Raw genomic sequence first — 24,112 nt, 5'->3', positions numbered from 1 at the left:
ACAAAAGTTGACATTTTTCCCCTCAAATTAATCAAAGAAGCAACATGTTTTAGATAAAGAAAATGAGCCAAAGAGCCAGAAACTAAAATCAAGTTTCATATTAATAATAAAAATAAACATTTGCTCAGCCCTTTAGAGTTGAAAAGTCACTATCATAGACAATATCTGATTTAACGTTTATACGTAAGGCAGGTACTTTTTGTTAACCCTAATTTTACCGATGAGGAAATTGAAGTTCAACAAGACTAAATTAAAATGGGCCCATTGTGACTTAATTATTAAAGGTTAGTGCCAGGTCTTCAGACCAGATGCTGAGAGCAAACTGTATGCTTTTCCTAATTCATAATGGAAAGCACCTTTCTACATTTCTTCATGATTTGTGTTGTATAGTTAGAAAATGGCAGATTCCTGAACTACAGGATTACAGAGTGCTTTTATTCATTGAACAGAATGTGCGATATAACACAAAGACATGCAAGAGAAGAAAGGTCGCTGGTCAGAGGTCCACAGAGTCAATCTGGGAAGCAGTAAGCACCGTGGTGGTAAGAGTGTGCGATCTGGAGCTCCATCGTTGGGTTTGAATCCAGGTTTGATGTGCTCGGCAATGTGGGCAGATTTCTTAGCCTCTGTGTACCTCAGTTTCCTCATTTGCAAACTTGAGATAATAATACCATAAAACTCATAAACTGGTCACTAGGATTACATAAGTACTTAATCCAGTACCTGGCACATTATGAAGTTGGTTTTAAGTCACTGCCGTGGTTGCTGCTGCTGCAGTTATTATTGCTGCTGTTAGTATTTAACCCAAAATCTGAATCGGGGCCATGCATGGAAAAATGGATCCTGTGCTTAAAGGGTATAAAGTGGCTACTGTTGCTGCCAACTAAGGACTTTAAGCAAATGCTGCCACTTCAAAGTCCTAGCACGAGGCATGACAACTGCCTCCGTTAACTAAAGTGGAGTTATACCATGTGTGGCAGACTCGGAGAGAAAATAGGAAGAAGTTAAGAAAAAGTGATAGGCACCGTAATACCGAACATTTTTCAGTTGTTTTGGTTGTATTTATAGGATTCCACTGAATTCTCACATCAATCTATCATCTATTTTGCAGAAGAGGAAGCTGAAAAAAGGGAGATGCAGCTTGTCCAAGGGTCATACCACCCAGAGGTAAGGAAGTCAGGATTTAAACTCTGGCGGTGGATTTGGAGCCCAAGCTCTTAACCACTACGTTTCCTGCCAGCTACAGAAAAAAAAAAAAAAAAAAAGAGAAAATTAAAACTGAGGCTTTGGTGGGGAGAACAAGACTACGGCTGCCAGCATCCTTGGGGGACAGAGGCTTTCCCTGCAGTGCCACGGCTTTAAGAACCCAAAGGAGTGACTCTGTGGTCTTTTCAAAGCAGCAGCTTACCCAGTTGGACATTATCCCAATGTCCAAAATCCCCACTGATTATGCAAGCAGCTTACACCGCTGGAAGTTATCCAATGTGGACTTCAGATGTCCGAAACCCCCACTGCTTATGGACAAACACACTAACAAATAAAATATAGACTGTCTGGAGAGCTTACTTTTTAGGCTATCACTATGAAATGAAAAGTGTTATAAAGTACCATTTTCATTCTGTAGATATGTAAACTGAGATATGCAGGATCTCCCTTTAAGAAAAAAACTATTATGAGAAAAAGAATAATAAGCCAGCAATAAATCCAAGACATCTACCATGTCTTAGTGTTATTTTATTCTATGCTACACTCTGATTCCATAAGCAAGCCCATGCTGATCCTTTAAATAAAATAATAAAGGGAATTTAAAAGTATATAAATCAAAACTACCTTCTAGCATGGACAGCAACATGACCACCATATCCTTCTGCAGATCCATTAATTCTTTTAAAAGTTCAATTTGACTGGAATCCTGAAAATATTAACATTGCATTTGAGATAATGCAAGAAAACTGTGCAGCAAGAACATCATAATTACTCACAGAAAGATACTGCTCTGGCAATAAATAGTAAGCACGTGAAGCATTATGGAACTAAAGGAGGGTCAAATATTAAAAACAGTTATACTTCACAATTAAAAAGTATTACTGATTTCAGCTAATGTTCTTTAAAGTATTTGTAGGCTAGGAACAGTGGCTCACGCCTGTAATCCCAGCACTCTGGGAGGCCGAGGTGCACTGATCACCTGAACTCAGGAGTTTGTGATCAACCTGGGCAACATGGCAAAATCCCGTCTCTACTAAAAATACAGAAAGTTAGCTAAGCATGGTAGTGCACACTTGTAATCTCAGCTACTCAGGAGGCTGAGGCATGAGAATTGCTTGAGCCTGGGAAGTGGAGGTTGCAGTAAGCAGAGATCACCCCACTGCACTCCAGCCCAGGTGACAGAGCAAGACTGCATCTCAGAAAAAAGAAAGTATTTGTGCGGACAATGAACATATCTAGCAATAATATGAAAGAACCATAACAGTGATATATTCTCCAATGCCAAGCAAGACTCAAGAGCTTCTGCACATTTGACATCTATCTATCTTTTATTTGAAAAGCCCGCATTTTTTTCTTCTAACTTTCTAACTTCTTCTAGGTACTACTATGTAAAAATCAACTTCACATAGAAAAATATAGGCATATAAGCACCATAGAAGATAAACTTATAAATTTATTTGTTAGATAAATTAACCAAAAACCTACACAGGTATTACCTATTAGTACAACATTGTACTAATATTGTACAATGTATCTTATTTACCAATTTGATTAAGCTTTCCAATATTACTCTGGTTAAAATTTTGTTTTTGCTTTTGATTTTTTACCATAAAGAAACATTCTTTTTCGAAGACATATTGTGTCTAAACATCAGTATGCTTAGCTACAGTCCCTGGAAATACAGATCATACTTACATCTGCATAACTTTACATCTCATCTATTTTTTAAACTATTCTTTAAAAAATTTGTACAAGGCATTTTATTCAGATTTTGGTACATATGAAGCTAAATTCCTACTGTGTTGGGAGGATGAGACATTTTCTTTCTAAATAGCTGTTACGGAAACTATAAACCATGAACAGGTGCTAGGTAGCACCAGATGTCAATACCCTGATGGAAAAATATCAGGATGAGAACTCTCTTGTGAGGGTCTACATTTGCTTCATGTCGGTCTCCTTTACTTACCAAAATATCCCTAGTGATTAAATGAAAGACTAGAATTTCTCTACTGGGCTCAAGTCACCAATAACTCCATATTGACATTCTCTCCTTCACCAAACTCTAGCCAGGTACCTCTGAGCCCTCTTCTCAACTTGGCCTCAACTTTGGTCTATAAAGACTTGAACAAACACTAATATAGTTTCTAACTGTTCAAGACTGCATCTCTAGGATGAGCCCAGCCCTCCACTAAAGTACCTGCCTGGGAAAACGCGAGGTTGATAAAAAATCGACTGTTCTAGACAACATCTAAGGATAAGGACTCTGGAGAAGGACAGAATCCTAACTTTGACAATTGCCAGTTAGCAGATATAGCTGGTCTAATCACATTTACACCAATGAACCTGTTGTAACTTTTCACTCCCCTGACTCTACTGAGCCCCTGTTCGCCCCTTCTCTAATCTTCATTTTCCCATTAATATTCCCAGTCACCTCTGCACAAATCAAATCGGGTTCAGTTTATGCTGAACTCTTTTTCCTTGTTGCAATAGCACTACTGATTAAAATCCGTCCTTATTCGTTTAACTAGTATCCAGCTTTGTTTATCTTTGACATTAAGATGTATCCTTACCACTTTTACTAGCGTCCAGCCTTGTTGATCTTTGACAATACATCCTGCATACTGTCATATGCAGGCCTGAGGGGCAGGTTCTTCACTTTACTGCAGAGACACAAGGCCTCAGGGAAGCGACCTGGCCCACATGGGCGGAACAAGTCATGACAGCTCAGGAATTAGAACGGCAGCATTCTGTCTTTTAATCTGACATTCTTTCTTCTATCTGACCACCTGGCAAATGCCCACACTCTGAAGGTCTCGGGTTATACCATCAAAATTCACTGCATTGAAGAGACACATTCACAAGAACTTTTCTATTTGTGTATCTTTTTGTTTCAAATGAAACAAATCCAGCAGTGAGAAAACAAGCTGATATTTTTCAATAGGTTCTCTCAAGTTGACATTAAAACATGGTGGAAAATCTGTTTATTCTTCATTTGCTTATCCGTATAATAGCTACTTTTTCTCTTTGTCACAAAATTAAATACACTGGTTATGGGTAAACATCACCCTACTGAGAACATCTGCTTGTTTAAGACCCTATAACAAAATTATCTCCCTTGTAACAGATTATAAAACCTATTTCAATTATCTGTAAGGGGAAGGAAAATTCCAGTGAGCCATGGCCAGGAAGATGAAGCTTGGGAAATGTACAATGTTTGGGGACTCAACTGTTTCATTTCTCCATTACATTCAATTTCCTAATATCCTTTGTCTCAAATTTGAATAATGAATCCTATCTATTTTCAGGTTACATAATGTTTTTTATTTAAAAAAAAGTTCATGTAGAACAAAAGAGACATGACAAAATGATCTTAAAAAGACAAGTGATAAAGTGATTTTAAAAAGATAATGTTCCAACATCAAAAAGCACATTTAATTTGCTGATGACTGCAGTCTCCAGTTTGTCATTTAGGAGAGAGGAAGGTAGTTTACCTGCGACAGCTTCATCTGCATATGGGCAAATACATGAAGAAAGCCGACCACAGCATCCCACAGCCTGCTGTGTGCCAAACTCTGTTGATTCCCAGTGCAAGGACCCTGGAGTGTAAACAAACAGCAATTATTCCTCATAATTTATTTGCCAAAACAAACTTCACAATAATGGGAAAAGTCGCCTTAGTGCTGACGTATCTCACTGCTGGCACATTATCTAAAAAGATAGGAACTTGAAGCGAAAGAAAGAGATACAGTGATGATAATAACCCTTAATAGATAAATACATTCCTCTTTAAAATGTTTAATGATTCCAAAAAAATTTCTCAAGGATTTTTATATTTTGTGAATCTTTTTTTTTTTTTTTTTTTTTTTTTGTCTGGCTTTGATCTCTTCTATTTAGAGGAAAAAAATAAGGTCTGGGTGCTTTGGCTCTTCAGTCCAATCAATCAGTAGTCACCATTTTGTATTGAGAAGAATCTGAGAATATGCTTTAGATGAGAGCTGATTACCCTTTTACTCCTAAATAGTAACCTGGATAAAGCATTCACATAGAGAAAAAAATCCTCTTCAACATTTTCTAAATTGGACAACTGTTTTACAAATGGTGCAACCATTGAAGTGTTTTAAAAGAGTAATACTTGTTTATTAATTTCATGAATCCAGAATCCAAGACAATTGGAAGTGGTTCAAATAACTAATTGAGAGATCATTAGGCTGAGATGGCTCCAGTATCTCGGGTTCCTCCCTAAGAAAACCAAATCCCAACTCAGTGTAAATTTAAGCTTAACCAATCAGAAACTGCCAACTAACTTCTAACTAGAGTTCACCAGTCAGAAACTGCCAACTAACCTCTAACTAGGAACTTTCCACTTTTACCAATCAAATCTCTTTGCTTGTCTTGCTTCCAGGAGCACCTTATAAAAGTGCCCCCACCCTTGGTGAAGGGCTGAACCATTAGTGTTCTGGTGTTGCTCAATTCATAAATAGTTGAATGCTCAGATAAACTTCGTAAGATGTTATTGTGCCTAAGTTTATCTTTTAACAAGCCTAACTTTGTTCTCTTAGCTGACACGTCTGAAGTACCAATACTAGAGTGGATCTGCTGTAGCAGCCAGACTGTTTTCTTGGAGCCGATTTCTATTTTCACTTTCCAGTGAAAAACTTCTACCATCATTCAGTTTTGTAAACCCATCTACATCAGTCATGAAAATAACAGGGATTTTACTTAGAAAGGAAAAAAGTACATACAATACTGTTAACTTCAAATTCCTTCATTCCTTTAGGCAAATAACAACTCATAATAACTTTAAATTGCAGACCACATAAAAACATTTCGGATCTTATGCTAGAAACAAGTGATTGGAAGAGATGGCCATATCCAAGATGCTGAAATAGAACTTTTTCCTGTCTCAGTATCTCTTGAGGCCCTACAGCTGAGATATTGACTATGTGTTCTCATATGATTATGAGAATGACATGTACCCATGTATTACAAAAGCAGTAGACTATCTGCAAAAGGGGTGACTAAAAATAGATCTTTCCACTCTAAGGATATAAAGGGGTTGGAGTTGAAAACGGGGAGACTTTGGAGGGGGTTCTCCATGTGCTGAGCCTCTCCATTTCATTACTTCTGCATCCCCTTACAGCAAGTGAGAGAAGAGGCTCCAGGAGAGCCATCATGTGAGCTCAGTTTCTGTCTTCTGAAGTTGGGAAGCATAAGGTCTGGTATTAGAAAGCATGACAGACAGCATGTGACGAAAAAGATGTGTGTTTCTTATATGGACTACTCAGGAAGGGGCCATTCTGCCCCATCTGAAATCAGTCTGAAATGGTGACAGAATTCCAAGGTGGATGGGAGCCACCAGATGCATGAGGTCTGACGGAATAACTTTAAACTGGATGGGAGAAGAGTCATTTCCAGGCACTGGAGGACTAAGAGGGCCAGGCTTGCACGTTAGATGAAAAAATACAACACATCACAGCAGAGGGCCAGCTCCATGGTGCACTCTGGGATTACATGCGCCCAGTGGAGACCTTTCCTTCCTTTTACCTCCTCTCTCCCACAGCTCCAACCCAGAGGAAGCCTGGGGTTAACCAGGAGGGGAAAGGGAAAGAGAGAGAAGAACCTTGAGGGGAGAGAGTAAAAAAAGCGCAGATTGGACTCCCTCCAGAATAAACAATATCCAGATGGGAGTTCTTGCCCACACCCTCACTCCACGTTTTCCAGCTGAAAATGAGGCCCAAGAATGAGGGGAAGCTTTACTGAAATGAGACGATTTTTGTGACAAAGTGACTGACATGATTTTATTTATCTGAAAGTGGTCAGTGCACAAGATTCCTTCTAGTGGTAAAGAAATGGTCAACAGAGCAAGTCTGAAGGGACAGTGGTGAGAAGGAATCAGGTTATTTTAATCTGGAGGTCATTAAATCCAGTTCATTTAATGTACCAGATATAGTAGTTTTATAGTTTCCTTCATCCCTGGTTGTAATTAGTCCAAAATGGCTATTACAGCTCTGGTTTGAAAGCAATAGATCTTTAGGATTTTCCTGTGGTTGATGTTCAGTGTCAGTCTGGTATTCCAATGGCATATAAATGAGGGAGGATGAAAAGTGCAAGAGGCTATTAGGTGAACACTAGAAAGCCATTTTTAGGAATATAAACTTGTTTCTTCTTCAAGTCAGAAATAATTTTCTTCCTGTGATAGGTAAGGTTTAAATCAAAAGTTGAAGTATTACAAGGGGTTATGCTCTCGTGCAACCCCTAGGTGAGCAAAAGTTGTCTGGCCAACCCTCACGTGACAGAGTCACAAGCTCAGAACCAAAGTACCCATTTCTTCTTCTAAAACCCGAAACACACAGAATGTCCTTTTTAGGGCTTGCTCAACCTTAGGTCATCAGCTTCTGGGAGCTGTAAACTCCCTAGCCTGCTGCCTTGCATTCTTTTTCTCCTGATGTATGTGCCTGCAACATGGAAGACCTTTGCTAACTACCAGAAGGACCTGTGCCAAGGACAGATCAAGCTTTCCCTCTTCTCAGCAACTACCTCATGGTCTTACTCTAGGAACCTCGACAATACAACGTCCTCTTACTCAAACAATTCTTCCCCTTTTATTAAACTGGGATTACAATCTTACAGGTAATTCCATTTATTTCAATGGTGTTGGATCTCCCCCTTATATAACTTGCTGTAGTTAGAAGTTTGAATAATAAAGCAATATGCAATGCTGTAATCTAAAAGGCAGTCCAGAAGAAGCACGAGGCTAACGATAAGCTTATCTTCATGGTATCAATATTTATCAGCAGATATGCCACTAAGGCAAGCTTCTCTAAACCATATTTCACTAAATGTAATGTGGTTACTTGGATTGTATCCCAGAATTTTAAAAAACAAAGAACATGAATGGAAAAACTGGTAAAATCAAAAGAAAGCCGTAATTTAGTTAACAGGATGTGCCAATGTTAATTTCTTAGTTTTGACAAAAGTGCCATGAGTATATAAAACGTCAGCACTAGGGAAAGCTGGGTGAATCATATACAGAAACCCTCTGTACTATCTTTGCAACTTTTCTGAATACCTAAAATTATTCCAAAATACATATTTCACATATGATTGTTATTTTAAAATATGTCATATAAAAAAGTAACAGGAGAAGTTACTTGTTACTTCTGTTTTTTTTTTTTTTTTTTTTTGGTTCTTATTGAACCAAGCATGATAAGCCATGTGACTTTATCCAATATCCTTTGAACATTCACGTAGAAATCCGTGTTCTATGACAACACCTAATAAAGAGTTTTGCACATAGTAAGAGCTCAATGGATGCTTCTAGCTTTCGATAAATTCAGGAATCTCAATTATTTTAGGAACCAAGAAATGCCCACTCTTAGCTGAAATGGCGGTTATGTTTCATTTGGAATATATTATAGAAATCATCCTGATTCCCATTTCTGCAAAATCCAGTGGCTTGCTAATGCCATCAGTCAATCCTGTTATTTATTCAGGACGTGACACATGAATGTTGTTGTACTGGTATCATTCTAGACATGAATGCGAATACTAAAGCAATAATGAAAGCCAGGAGAGGTAAGGAAATGGGACTATGAGTAGACCAAAACTGACTGAAGCTTTCACTTTTATTTGATTTTAAAGGAAATGTTATTAGAATTATCAACTGCGACTTTTCCATCTGGAAGTGCTGAAATAAGGTTCCTCTTCCCCAACAAGGCAAAAAATAATACAGAAAGTGCCATGCTTCCAAGGGACCGAATGCAGAGGAAAGTGAGCCTAGAGGACGTCTTCCTACCTCTACAGCACTTACTCTTGGTTGGCTGTACTTGGCCATGAGTCATTTATTTACTGAAACAGCTGTAACTGTTAGGCTCCTGGGATACAATTTATTTTTAACTTAACCTTTCTTCTCCCCACAAGCTTCTGTTTAGTCTCACAAAGCCAATTATAAGTTTCTCCCTCCTGTTTTATCCTTAGCATGGGACATGTCAAACATAGTGAATGATTCAGGGTAATATGGGCCACTGAGACAAGAAAGAAAGGAAAGATGACTGGTCATCAGCAAAGTTTTGCTGATTGAAGAAAAACGCAGAATTTTATCAAATCTTAAAAAAAAATCTGAAGTTAAGGCTAGAAGCTTAGTTCAAGGAGAACATAAAACAAATCGATGTAAAACAGAAAAGAATATTCTATATGGTATTTGGAATTTTATCTATAATATACATATGCGATGTTTTCAAACGCTCTTCTCTTTCTTAAGTTTCTATGAAACTTCTTCCCACTTTTAGTGGAATACTAGAAAGAGTGGCTTAATGTTGTGCCGGCTCTCCCTTCCTTCCTTAATATTTACTAAGTGCTTAATATATATACCAGGCCCTGGAGGTGCAATAGAGCTAATATCACAGTCCATGCCTCTAAGGAGTTAACCATATCTCAACCTGCCAAATGGTGAAGCAATTTCATTCCATATAAATGCACATCTCAACCTAATATTTTAATTGTAGCAATTTGCAAAGAAACTCGGAAAGGGGTCAATAAGAGATATGGAAACTACTCTAGACATACTGCATTTTTCTGAGGAATTCAGTGCTACAGATAGCAGCTATGTTTAAATGTTTACCTGAATATACTCTGTAAGAGTGTTAAAGACTTGTTTTGCCACTTGAATAGCTTTGGAGAAATTCCGTTGTCCTTGTTCATCAATAACATCTTTCCCAGAGTAATACCAGTAAAAGTCACTAATTGATTCCTGGGAAATAGAGATGATATTGTTTATTATTCAGTCACATTCTAAAGTTACCATTGACTAACCAGTCTGGGACTCTATGCTTGAGAAGTATTTTAAATAATAGATATGGTAGCAAACAAAAACATCTGTGAATTAAATATCATTCTTCAATGATTTTCCTAAACATACAATATGGGAACCTCCTTTTTAGATATAACTAACAACTGAAGAGAAGACCAGAAGAAAACTTAGCTTTGAAAATTACTGTCTGGTAACCCTGAACTTCATAAACATAAGAATTCATTAAGACTGGAGCATATTTATCCATGAGCAAAGTTAGATGTTTACTATGTGAGCAGAGAAAATAGATGAATCATGGAATAATCTTTTTTGGGGTACCGACATCTGACCTCCTTTTTCTCCAACAAAGCCAATAACATTTCATCAGTGAGAACTCGCTGATATCCATGGCTTTTGCACCTGTCCCTGAGAAAACTGGCTGGATTGCTTGTAAATACTAATCATTATAAACAATTATCTAAATAAGATCAATCTCTATAAAGCAGATGTATTTAACAATAACGTACATTTTAAAGAAATGTTGGTTGGATAAGTAAATAATCCAATTTAGTTCAGCCTGTGAACTACGTTTGAGTTTTCAGACAATTTTTAAAATTGCAAATGTGTTTTCAGCAACACTTCTTGGCGTACTGACTTCAAAATGGACCTTCCCCCACCACATTAAGCTTTCAGTTAGCAAAAAAGGTTGTGATGTTACACACTCAAAGATTAAGGAAAAAGCTGAAAGTCTGCATTTATAGTTTTTAAAATACTGTGCTTGGTTTGGCTTATAAATAAAATGAGGGGAAAAAAAGTTGTAAAGGGCTCTCATTATTTAAGAGGCCTACATCTTCAATTCAGTTTGAGTAACATTCTCAAATATGATCAAAATGTCAGAGATTTTTTAAGCAATGTGGTATGAAAATTAATGCAAATATTAGGACATCTGAAAAGAAGTGACCTTAGACTGTGAAATTTCAGTATATGGTAGTAGTTACAAAGCCTTTCTTTCCTATTCCTATGAATGTTCCAAACATTCTTCCCCAATTTGTCTAACAACTGTAGAAGAAGGAGCAGCGTATAAAAGTGCTTTATAAAATGAAAATGACTTTAAAATACCATCAAGCTAAAGAAACAGAGGGGAAGAATCTCTACTTACAGAAATAAAATATGAGCAAAAGTAGGAGGCAGGATCAGGAGTGGAGATAACAGTGGCAGTTTTGCTCTAAGAATTGCTGAGAGATTGTGATCAGAGATAAACTATCTCAAAAACTCCTTTCTAGTTATAAACCAAAATACATTAAAACTCTGCCGTATTGTTTCAACATATCAACCCTTTTAATTTGTTACTAATATAGAAAGCAACATACCTGAACTCTCAGTAGGTAGTCTACAGTGGAGATGATTATGTTGACAGTTGTATTATTGCCAGTCTGAGTTCTCAGATAATTCTGAAAATCTATGCAAGATTAAAAAAAATGTTATTAATGCTCGCTCAGAAGTTCAAATTGAGTTATTCTAAGAACTCCAAAGGCAAATGTTTTCTGCAGCAAAATCATTGTGGGTTAGTGCAGTGTTTTTATCTAATAGTTTTAATATGAAAATAATTTATATTTTCCATAAAAAGTGATCACCCCGAAAGAGTATCTGCGTGCTCCATAGATGATCAATATTCAATTTTTGTCTCAGATGTTTCTAATATCAGTTTCCTTATTCCTAGTTCTAGAGCTCTGGGCAAATGAATGACTGAAAAAGGTTGCTATCCTTGAGGATATAAGAAGGAAATTATTTATTCATTAATCACTTACTCCTCAGTACTGTGCAAAGTGCTGGGGTCAGCCAAGATAAAATTAAGACAGAGTTCCTGCCTTCAGGGGTGCACAAGTCTGTTAGAGAGTTAGATGTGTAAACAACTAATGGAGATACATTATGTTAAGTAGTACAATGAAGTATGTGTACACTCAAAGTAAAGACAGGTGGTACAAAAGAAATAATGCTCTATATTACTCTATAACTATTTATATTTTTCATAAATCATCTTTTTTTTTTTTTTATTGAGAGACAGGATCTTGCTGTGTTGCCTAAGCTGCAGTGCAGTGGGGCAATCACAGCTCACTGTAGCCTCAAACTCCTGGCCTTGAGCAATCCTCCTGCCCCAGCCTCCCATGCAGATGGGACTATGAGCACGCACCACCATGTCTGGATAATTTTTTAAATTTTTTTGTAGAGATGGGGGTCTCGCTATGTTTCCTAGGCTGATATTGGACTCCTAAGTTCAAGCAATCCTCCTCCCACCTCGGCCTCCCAAAGTGTTGGGATTACAAGTGAGGAACCGCGCCCAGCCTCATGTGTCTTCCCTAACATCAAAATAATTGATAAGACTCAAGTGAAATAGCTATCCAAGGACTGTGAAAGCAGGGAAGCAATGTATAAAATGTCCCAGTGCCCAATGCAGAGACATGTTCTAGAACAATTTGTTGTCTCTAGAATGATGCATAATTGGAACTAACAAGTTCCTGTTATTACTGGCTTGAAAACATTATTTATGCCTTAGTAGCATCAGAAGTTTTGGGGACTCACAAACCTGAGTTGTGTCCCTCACAGAGTAGCTGCAGGAATCGGAAGAGGTCACAGGTGAACTCATCGTCCTGTAGAACCTTTTCTCCTGCGGGAAGTCCAGAGGGATCAGACATTACCAACCACCCCAGGCTGCCCCTCCCTTTCTGTCCCCACCTCCATACAACTTGCATGTTGATCTAGCATTGTTCTGAACCAAAAACAGTCACAGGTCATAGCCACTTTGCTATCTGAAGCTCATAAGATCATGCGCTTGGCAGATAGACGCTCTTTTTCTTTGTAAGAAAAGAAGGTTTGAATTTTAAAACTCAGACTTCTCTGTTAAAAGTAGCAGCATGGGATTGGCAACATTTTACAAACGACCTAAAGGCTTAAACTTTGCTTCTTTCTTTCTTTATGTTCTTGTATTTGGCAAGGTGTGCATAGAAGGGACCTTTCTCTGCATCTCAAGGGACCTTTCTCTGCGTCTCTCATGCAGGTTAAATTTGCTTTGTACCTGGATTGTGGCCAAATGATTCAATGGAAAGTATTCTGTGTATCCAAAAAAGCAGGGCCAAGAGTTTCTTTCACTAAAAAAATAATTCATGGATTTTTGTGAAAGCTGTAAATCGCTAGAAAATTGTTGATTAACTTGTTTTAATTAACTTTGTTATCAGGCTGTCTACTGAATTAAAAAGAAAAAAGGAAAGATTTCTGAAATCTAAAATAGAGATGTGACTGGTTTGAGCATTACTTCCATAGGAGGAGGAAATGGCAAACAACCTTAATTCTAAATATGAAACCAAAAGAAAGACTTTGGTGGCTCGTGTTGTGAGAGCTAAAACTAACAAAGAAAAGGTGAAAAAAAAGGCATCCCCTAGTTACAGAGGTTTCTCTGCATCATCCAACACTAACAAGTATTTTGGGGGCAAGGAGAAAAACCTCATTAAAGGGCTCAGTTTACTTATATTTCAATTTAAATGTCTCGTGATCACAAGTTATTTTGAAAGCAAAAACACAAGGAAAGAAACTCAGAACAGCACCACACAAATGAAGCTGATTTTCAAAACAGAAAGTGTCCGTGGGGAAGTAAAACAAACAAACAAAAAAGTTCCACATTACGAGCACCTGCTCCAAAATCTAAATTTGTTTAAAAGCAAAAATGACAAGATAGCCAGTGAATGAATGGACTAAAGTATTTTAAAAAATGAGAACTTTTTACAGAATGGAAATACTTTGGGTTGAGAAAGAAAACGATGCAATGATCGTATGTTTACTTTAAGTGAAATCATGAATGATCACAGCGACAGAGAGCTGATGGACTTACCAGTCCGCAGTCTGTGACTTTCAAAGTGAGAGGCTTCATATAATGGTAGGGTTAGGAAGCAAAACCATTTTGAAAACTAATATAAACATTAAAAAAAGTACATAAAATCACTGTACTCATTTCCCTGTTAGCCCACAAGATATGAAATTTGGTGACTACGCTACAATCACCAAGTATGCAAATCAGACGTTGTGGCAAGTTTAAGTGTTACAGGCACATTGTTGTGTTGAATCTCCCATAGTTGGCTGATAAGTCCATTCCTCAGTGTTTAAATTCACGACAGGATAGGAAACAAAAGGGAGAATGTTTTAGGCAAATAAAGGAACTAAACTCTTCATTGGTGATACTTAGTACCATTTTCATGAGTCACTTTAATCAGAAGAGTCTTTAAAGTGATATTTAAATCAAAATATTATGAGTTTGTTACATAGGCTTATTGATTCTTTCCCTGTGAGCCCATCTGCAATGTTTTAGTTTTCAAAAAACAATTCAATAAACCACGTACACACTTTAAGTGTTCATATATTCAATATGAAGAAGTAACCCTTACCAGAAAGTATTCAGAAAAACAGTGAAATAAATATAATCTACCTGTGTACCTAAAAATACTCTGCACAATAACGATTTATAACATAAGGTTTTATTTATTGTTGACACACACAGTATTTTCTTGACTGTATACCGAAACACGTACAAGTAACTTCACTTATATAAGGACACACCGCACATCGTAGAACAATGGGAAGAGGGGAGGGGTGAGGGAGGGGACGAGTCAGGCCTTCATTTACCAGCAGGTGATACCAGGTATAAGCTGGGGTGCTGTTGCTTCATGAAGACATTCCTATCTGATTAAAATGCTGCCATTGCCCATGCTGCAAATAAGTGGTAGAATAACAGAGATGGATGATGGCTTTATGTCTGCAGAAGGTACAGGATCAGCAGTCTATTTTGTGATGTGTGCAAAAGAAATTCCATTGTAAGATGGAAACTAAGATCAATAACAAATAACGGAATGAAGTAACATGTAGTTGAAAGTGCTCTTACGTTGGTCAATCACGATTTGTAATTGCTGCCCGAGGGCTCAAGGTACATATTGTGAAGGACATTCCTTTGGTTTCATTTTTATAAGAGGCTTAAGATTTTTAATACTGTAATAAAGGGAGAGGTATTCCAATATTGCTGCTGCTGCGGAGTTCATTCTTTGCACCTTCGTTTTCTCTTGTCTAAAATAAAGATAACATGTACCCTGTCTATGTCCCTGGCTCTTCACAATCTGTGGTAATTTTTTGTAAATTGTGGAAAGGTTAATATATTAGGTGCAGTGGCAATAACACTAAAAAATATGGAAATATCATACCAAGCTGCTGAACATAGCGATTTGAATTTATTAACTGTGTATCTATCTCCTGAACACCATCTTCATGGATTAAAATGTTCTCAAAATTACAATGTTTTCCTGGAAATAATCTAGGCAGATTGTGTTTAATCAAGCTAAGAGTGAAACAGTAAGTCCTATTTTAAAGATCTAATAAAGTTAATACATTTTTAAAGGCCACTGTTCTACCTATCATTGGTGAATTAAGATAAATAGACTCCAAAAGACTAACACTCTCATTATCAGGTCCTGTCATGTCAATATCTACAATAACGCACAGGTAAAAGGTGAGTCATGAAGCATAGGACTGGCCACATTGAAGGATCCCCTATACTCTATATAAAGTTGACTCAAAAGCACCCCACTGCCATAGAGGAAATTATGCTGATTGTTGATCTGGAGAGGACTTAAAGATCGACTCTGCATCTTGCCAAAACTGAAGAATGCTAAAAATATTTTAAAATAGTGAAAAGTCAGGTATTTTATTCCATATGGGAAGTTTTAATATTGTCGCTTAAGTGGCTTAAGTATGACTGCTTCAATTATATTACAATTCTATTAAAAAGTAAATTAAAAAAATAAGTCTACTGTTAATATTTGGTTAGTGACTATGATGTGCTAGATATGTTATCTCACTTCAATTCAGGTTTATTAGAATCCTGTAAATTAGCTAAATGTAATGCCATTTTGTTGTTCAGTGAACAACCAAGAAATTAAATAACCAATGTCCTATAGCCATCGGCTGGTAAAGAGTATGATTCCGGTAAACCTCAATAAACTTGCACTAAGTGTCTCTTCTATGGCAGGCACCTTGTGAGGTGAACATAATCTAGAACCTGAAGAAGTTCACAGTCTAATGGAAGATACAGGAAATAAACAGATAATTTCAGTATTATATGACCTTTCTGAATTCAGTGTGCTATAGTTTCTAAATGTTGTAAAGTTAGCATCAGTAACGAAAAAAATCTTTGACTAATTATCATCACACATACTATATGTTATTTAAATTGTGAACTCGTACTTGTTTTCATCAATTTCAGAATCAAAGGAAAACCATTTCTAGATATGTGACTTTAGTCAGTTAACTATTCTGAGCCTTCGTTTTATCATGTCGATATGGAGATTAACAAACTCCTCCACTCCTCATTTCATAGGACTGTTGGGAGAATTGAATTGGCTCAAACAATTAAAAGTGCTTTGAAGTCTACAAAGCACAAAAGAAATAAATGTGAAGCCTTAGGTCAAATGACCTAAATTTCCAAGTTACAGAATTTCTGTAGGTTGTATGACCAGCAGTTCTATTAATTCCACTGAGTGCATTTATTAAGATTTAGTTAACAATCTGACAGCAGTGTATACAATGCATTCCTCTTTCCGATGCCAAGACAACAAAAATGGCCACTATGTAAAATAAATTAGGTTTGTCCCAAGGATAACAGAATTAAAGTATATTCTGTTAAACAAATTAAACTAGCTGGAGAGGGAAAAAAAATCCCTTTGCTTTCAAATGTGATATGCATGTTGTTTCTCTTATAGCCGAAGCCTACGTTTCTTGGCTGTCAAGACTCTTACTGAAATTCTTACTGTTTTTCATCCATTCCATTCATCAACATCCTTACTGATTTCCCTGCCTTGAGACTCTGATACCTATCTTACACAATGTTACCTGTCAGTAATTTTTCAAAAGCACGAATCCAATTATCATACTTCCCTGGTAAACAGATGGATTTCTTTAACTGTATGAAAAGTCTACTTTGAAGAATTCCCTCTAATCTATCATTAGGCATAACTCAGAGCTCTCCCACTGCCATGAAGGAAATAATGCTGGTCACTATCTTTGGAAGAGTCAATTTCTATTTAGTAGCACGACTGATAAATGGGAAATCTACACTGTACTGTTTGTTAGTGGAGTCTATCAGAAGCATTAGTTGAACAATAAACGTTAGGAACTCAATTCTAGGTGGATCATTTAACAACACACACAGTGTCACTTAAGTGGTATTTAAGGGTTCTCTACGGCCTCAGAAAAAGTGCAGATTCCTTGGCAGGGCAGAGAAGGTCCTTTGTGACCTCCCACGTACTATCTTTCCATCCTCTAGTCTGAACATTCCTTCACAACAGCTTAGTCACCATTCTCTGCCATGTTTGGTACCTTGAACTTTGCATATGCGGTTCCCTCACATTGGAATGTCTTTGCCTTCCTTATCCACCAGCTTGATTCCTAACTCAGACCACATGTCACTTCTGTGATGTTTCTCCCACCACATCCCAGCAGCTAGGTACTTCCACCTAAATTCCTTTATATGCATAAAGCATTGTTCTGAAGTTACTTGTTTACAAGTCTGTCTGCACAGTACTGAGCTCCTAAATCATTTCCAATGCTTAGGACACCATCTAGCACATAATAGTCACTCTAATTTAAATGAGCGCTTCAAAGTTTAAAAACTGTGCAAGGATGTTAAGAAAAGATTTGGTGCCATGAACCAACATCACAAGTTTTCCTTGAAGAGAAAATGTACCCACAAGAATGGCAGAATAAGGTACACAGAATACTAAACTACACTTGTGAAAGTATTTGGAAACCCTTGAGGAAAAGGTAGCCCATAAATTACTAAGCAATAAAAACAGGAACAAAAAGTTAGGGTAACCAATACTTAAAGATCAATTCAATCCTTTTGCTTAATTAATTTGTATTGCTTCAACTTTACATAAATTTGATTAGATGATTATAAATGTATCAGTAAGCACCTCAGTGAAACAAATTATCAGATACAGATAGAAAGGTGGGGAAGGTTAATTGGTAGTTCATGTTGTAGTGAGGATTTTAAAAAATTAAACTATTTTTAAGAAATCAGATCAACTTCAAAACTTCATCTTGCTTTTATGAAGCCCAGGACTACCTGATGATGATCAAAAACAAAATTCAATATCCTCTGTTATATTCCAAGAAGAATTTTGAAAGCAGGAAAATTGCACTTTCAATGTCATAATGATTTGGTAATGGGGTTAATGGTTCTGATAAAAAAACAAATAAAAAAATCCAAGAATGGAATGACATTTTAAATATTCATACAGGTTTTGTTTTTGAACTTGATTAAATCATTAAAAGAAAACACATATAAATATAAAATATACAGCACAGACAACATTGAGCATATTACAAATTAACACATTTCCTGAAGAACCTTTTAAAAAAAAAAAACTTGGGAGGCTCCGGCTTTTGTAGAAATGAGAGAAACTTAGGCTAAAAAGGGGACACAAGTCAAACTTGCATGACAGTAATGGCAGTAGAAAAAAACAGTATAAATAATTCAACTGAAATCTTTATATACAAACCTCAAAGAAAACATGGTTCCTCATGGTATCTCAATACCAGATCAGGAACATTTGTAACCATAAAAAGTTCAAAAGCAATTTTGAAACTTAACAATAAATGCAAAATGTGGCAAGAGATTTGTGTCCCAGAAAGGGACAAAGAACAATAAGTCAAGGGGCAGCCAGGTGTGGTGGCTCACGCCTGTAATCCCAGCAGTTTCGGAGGCTGAGGTGGGTGGATCACCTGAGGTCGGGAGTTCAAAACCAGCCTGGCCAAGATGGTGAAACCCCATCTCTACTAAAAATACAAAAATTAGCTGATTGTGGTGGCATGTCTGTAATCCCAGCTACTTGGGAGGCTGAGGCAGGAGAATCGCTTGAACCTGGGAGGCGGAGGTTGCAGTGAGCTGAGACCACACCACTGCACTGCAGCCTGGGCAACAGAGCAAACCTCCATCTCAAAAATAATTGAACAAAGAAACAATAAGTCAAGGGGGGGGGAAAAAAAAAAAGGCAGTGGTAGACATGAGGTAAGCCCCCAAAGAACAGGAAAAGATGGGAGGGAAGTGACTTGGCTCATGGGATCTGTAAATGAAACAGTGGGAGGCAGAATGCCTGCATTTCAGTCTCAGCCTTGCTGCTTAGCTGTGTGACCTTGGACAAGTCAAGAAACCTCTCTGTTCCTCTGTTTCCTTATCTATAAAATCAGGGTAATAGCTACCTCATTGGAGAGTTGCGGGTATCATACATTTAAGCTCATACATTTTCCATGGCTATATAATTTATGGTCGTATTATCGTCATTAGGAAGAGACTTAGCTTAATAAAAACAGTGGGCAAGGATGTAGGAGATTCAGATACAGTAGATTATTTTCTCAGTGCTAAGCCCATGCTCTCTGAGCCTCAACTGTTGAAGTAAGTGACATCACTAACAGCTGCTGCTTTTCCAGCCTTTTCTATCCCTTCCAATGGGGATGATTGATTTTTCTTCTCCTGTGAGTGTGTATAGGCTTTTTTTTTTTTTTTTTAAACTTTTATAGCATCTTAAACAAAAGAGTGGTCTCAAAACAGATATATGTAAACATGCCAAAAGAGTCTGTATAGGAATTCTTAAAACAATCTGGAAAATGCTATAATATTAATAGAGCTAATGAGTGGCCCTTACATATGCTCCTAATAGGTCTCTTGATTAAGGCAATAGCATGTATTCAGAAAGCACAGTTTAATCTTGGAAGCCTTGTTGGCGTCCTAGGTACTATCTAAAATCTGATCCCTTATTTCCATTGCATAAAATGTCTTTCAGAGACTACTTTGAATTACTAATGGCATCTTTGTTAGTCTATTAGTTTGAGGAGCAAATAGTTGCTGTTGTTTCTACTGCTCTTTGAATTCAGTCGCAAAAATAAAAATTCGTTTTGATGTTACATGATTTGCAATCTGTAAGATTTTCAAAGGAATAGAGAAAAACTCAGTAGACCTCCCAATATTTGGAAGGCAACTGGCAGAGCACACTGGTGAGGAGGAGACTCAGCTTGTCACGTCCCCCTTGAATATGTCACCGATTTCCTGTGCACCAATCCGTGCAGCCATAAAGCCACAGTACGTTCAAGACAGAAACGCCACAGGGAGACTAGGGCACACATTCTAGGATCATTCATTGACACAACAGTTGCAGATGCTGGGCCCACTGGAAAGGTTTTTAACTGTAAGACAACAAAACCAATCCAGAAATGTAATTGAAATGCTTGTTGCCCCTTCATCTCTGACATCGTAATAACTGCACATCCTCATAGAAACAACATCGTAATAACTGCACATCCTCATAGAAACAAGAAAGAAAAAGAGGAAAGCTAGATGTGTGCATTTAAAAAATAACAGGATGCATCATGATGGAAATTAAATAATCTACTTATGAAAACAGTCTACAACACAAAAGAATGCACAAAAATTGTCACTATCAAGTCTGTACACAAAGCTAACAAAAGAGCAAATAAACAAAAGACAGTTCATTTTTAATAATTACCACGCTCATGAGTGATGACTGAGGAAGGGAGGGTAGTACATTTACAGTAGTCGAAAGAAAAGGAAATGGGGAAAAAGAAAAAAAAGTTGAGATTTTGCTTTTGTTTTTCTGTTTGTAAGGAAATAATACAAAATGTGTTAATCGGCTTGAGTAATTATTTTCTTATGTGTTGAAAAAGAATGCACAAGTTAAATCAATCTCATTTGGAGAGATATAAAGAATTCTCCCATCAGAATGGTCACTCTCACAAAGTTCTTTCTGATTTGGGACTCGAAAATGTTATTCCAATCCATATCTGCCTGACAAAGGAAAGGAGGCTAAGGAAGATACACCTAAGTGGCTGCTATTCCTTTTGGGAGCTGATATGAACAGTGACTAAGAATGACTGATGGATTTGTGGTCAGAGCCCCTGGAACATTAGGTAAGAACTACAGGGGAAAATGAAATTGATTTCTAATTCCAAGACAGGGAAGTCAGGCTTTAGACAGAGACTTCATTCATTTTTAGAGATTTTGTAGCTGAAAATTGCTTAGGACTTTGGAGAGATGCTGGAGGTAGGCAGGTGATGGGCCCTGGGATCTGCAGTGGCTCCAAGTTCTCTGGACGGGCCCAGAAAACCTAAGTAAGTTTAGAGTGGCTCTGGTGATTTTTCTTGAAGGTCAGTCCTTTTGAACCTCAGGCCAGAACCTTAGGCCAGAAAACCTAAGAAGTTATAGAATGGTGTCAGTGATTTTTCTTGAAGGTAGCTAACTCAGGTAAGTAACCATATGACTTATATTTGATGACCAGACTTGTACATCCAAATGTCAAGCAGAAAATAAAATAAACACAGGAGCCACATAGCAGTAGCAATGTCAGGATGGGTATTAATAATAAACTTTAAAATACAATAAGAAATATTCTCTTTCCTATTTGTGAGAACAAAAAAATACATAGATAAATTAGTTAATCCTAAAATATTTCAGAGAAATAAACACAGACTACAAATGGCAGATGGGAGAAAAAATTATTTTTTGAAATAAGATTAGTCCAATAAAAGACCCAATATTCCAAAACTAATAATTGACAAGAAGACATATCCAAACCACACAAAACAAACAAAAACAGATAAACACACGGGCCCTGAGTAAAACTAGTTTAAAAATCAAACACAAAGGAATAAAAACAAATCAAACCAAAAGATTTTGAAGATTTTTTTCTTAATAAATACTCCTAAAATGAAAGGGCAGCAAAAGTTATTTCTGCTTTAAATGCATTGCATGCTAAACTTTCTAGTTTATACCAGCATCTATTTACAGAGAGAAAAATTCTAAGATCACGTGAATCACTGCTTTTGTGCACAGAATTATTTAAGCACAATAACTGCTCTTTAATTTCTTTTATCAATCTAGACTTGCAAACATGTATGGATATGAGGATCACTGTGCTGGAAGGGAAGAGGAGAGAACAGGAATGAGAGTAGACTGAAGGAGCTCAAAAGATGACTATCCTAAGGAAATAGAAGAATCTGAGAGCCCGACTTTGCTAAAGTGGCCAAAGAAAGTCAAATGTTCTTGAAAGATTCATCTATGTGGTTTATGATTTCCCAGAAAATTCTCTAATAAAGGATCTTGATCCTTCATTCAACCATTATTCCTTATTGAAAACCCAACAAGGGGAAAGGCCGCTGGCAACGGGGCTGGCACACAAGGAGTTAATGACCGGCGTGGAAGGTTGGTGTTGGGGTGTGACGGGTGTCCAACTACGAACTTTGAAATAAATCATGTAAGCATTTCATCGATTTTAAAATAACTTCGTATCTCTCTGCTTGAAAGGTAATTGATAATTGACTCATTTCAGGGAGGGAAGGGAGACAGGTGATCCTTTTAATGTAAGTCATTAATACCTGATCCTTCCTCTGTCACCATCCCAAGACCTTCAGCTTTGTTTTGTCGCTCAAATGCATTTAGGTCAAGGACACTATAATAACAAGGAAAAAAGAAACATTTAGAGGACTAATAGAACATTTTCTTTGTTCAGGAGAGCAAACATCTAAACACCACATATCTTGGAATATGAACCAAATGTTAACGTACACTGAAAACATGTCTCCATTCATTGCTTACCAGCCACATTCTGTTAGTGGCAGACTAGTGTCTCCCTTGGGCCTACACTGAAATGATCCATGTGAAAGTCAAACATAAAGCATTCATAGGTTTCCACATGGGGAGTACATTACAAAGCTAGCAGACATGCAGAAATAAAATTCTAATAATTATGTTCTTGCAGTTGGAATAGCTTGTTACATTAAATGTGTGTCAAATTCCTTAGTCAAATGCTGTCTGAATGACTTTAAATCTTGAAAAAAAATGGAAAATGATTACCACAAATGAGTTAATGATCATTTAGTCATAAAATGAGAAATGGTCTACAAGCTCCTAAATAAAACTAAATAGAATTTCCTTTTCTAAAAAAGCATACACAACTCATTTTCAAGTATACAGAATATACACTAATTCTCCAAGATCCCTATTTAAACACGGGGAAGTCTTTTTTTTTTTTTTTTTTTTAAATTAGAGACAGGGTCTCACTCTGTCTCTCAGGCTGGAGTAGTGGTGCTGTCATAGCCCACTGCACCCTCAAACTTCTGGGCTCAAGAAATCTTCCCACCTCAGCCTCCTGAGTAGCTAGGACTATGGTACAGGTGTGTGCCACCATGCCTGGCTAAGTTTTTTTTTTTTTTTTTTTTTAGTCTTTTTGTAGAGATGGAGTCTTGCCCTGTTAGGCTGGTCTTGAATTGCTGGCCTCAAGGGATCCTCTACCTCTTCCTCCCAAAGTTCTGGGATTATAGTACCATAGGAAAGCTATTTTAAGGCATTATTACCATTCTGTAGGTTATTAATTATGATCTTACCAACTCCCTAAAAAAAGATAGAAAAGAAGACACTGCTGATTATCCCACTTTAAAGTGTTGTTAATCATTAACTATTCTTCTATGTGTAATTATCGTCAGAGTAAGAAACAAATGCTTCGAAAAAATACAACCACTGAGTAGAACCCCAAGAAGGAAGTGAGTCCTTACCTACATGACTGCATCAGGCCGGCCAGGCTCTGAAAGAAGCCCACATCCTTTTTCTCCTTGAGGTAGTCAAGCATTTTCTATGGGAATTATAGAAACCACATGGCCACTGAACAAAAATCTCATTGTTTGTTAAATAAATAAACAACCAAAACAGGCTTTCCATTCTAAAGACAGAAAATATTCACTGTGTACACACATGACTAATGTCATCTTTATCATGAAGTAGGAACACACGCCTCAAAGCAAGATAATTACACAAACTTGGAATAAGAGGGTTAGTTGCCCTACACATGACCACAAGCACCAAAAATGTCGGGGGTAATATTACTCTTAATTCTCTTCTGGTCACTTTTAAAGTAATTTGGCGATTCAGATACTCTCTCGCAAGTTAACTGGGAAGAAAATTCCCATAGATGTTATTCACAGGTTTCCACACCAAGGTGATTTCATTACAGGCCAGGC

General features: G+C 37.1%; 1 protein-coding gene across 13 annotated transcripts in view; it reads right to left on the bottom strand.

Annotated features, from left to right (window-relative positions):
- Window positions 1-24,112, bottom strand: part of RYR2 (ryanodine receptor 2) — a 785,691-nt gene that overhangs the window by 48,321 nt on the left and 713,258 nt on the right. For 7 of the 13 annotated variants that reach the window (XM_021934128.2, XM_021934136.2, XM_021934148.2 and 4 more), the window contains 7 exons: window positions 23,651-23,727; window positions 22,475-22,548; window positions 12,579-12,659; window positions 11,365-11,453; window positions 9,827-9,955; window positions 4,698-4,802; window positions 1,831-1,912 (listed from right to left, as the gene is read on the bottom strand). In XM_021934128.2, coding sequence (XP_021789820.1) covers window positions 1,831-1,912; window positions 4,698-4,802; window positions 9,827-9,955; window positions 11,365-11,453; window positions 12,579-12,659; window positions 22,475-22,548; window positions 23,651-23,727 — 637 coding nt within the window. Of the gene's footprint in view, window positions 1-1,830; window positions 1,913-4,697; window positions 4,803-9,826; window positions 9,956-11,364; window positions 11,454-12,578; window positions 12,660-13,877; window positions 13,911-22,474; window positions 22,549-23,650; window positions 23,728-24,112 lie in introns of all 13 variants that reach the window. The other 6 variants (XM_021934115.2, XM_021934130.2, XM_021934139.2 and 3 more) reach the window with 1 other exon arrangement.

The sequence above is a fragment of the Papio anubis genome, chromosome 1 (genome assembly GCF_008728515.1).
Source record: "Papio anubis isolate 15944 chromosome 1, Panubis1.0, whole genome shotgun sequence".
NCBI lineage: Eukaryota > Metazoa > Chordata > Mammalia > Primates > Cercopithecidae > Papio > Papio anubis.
The sequence above is the reverse complement of the archived record's forward strand: the minus strand, read 5'-3'. Positions and strand labels throughout refer to the sequence as shown.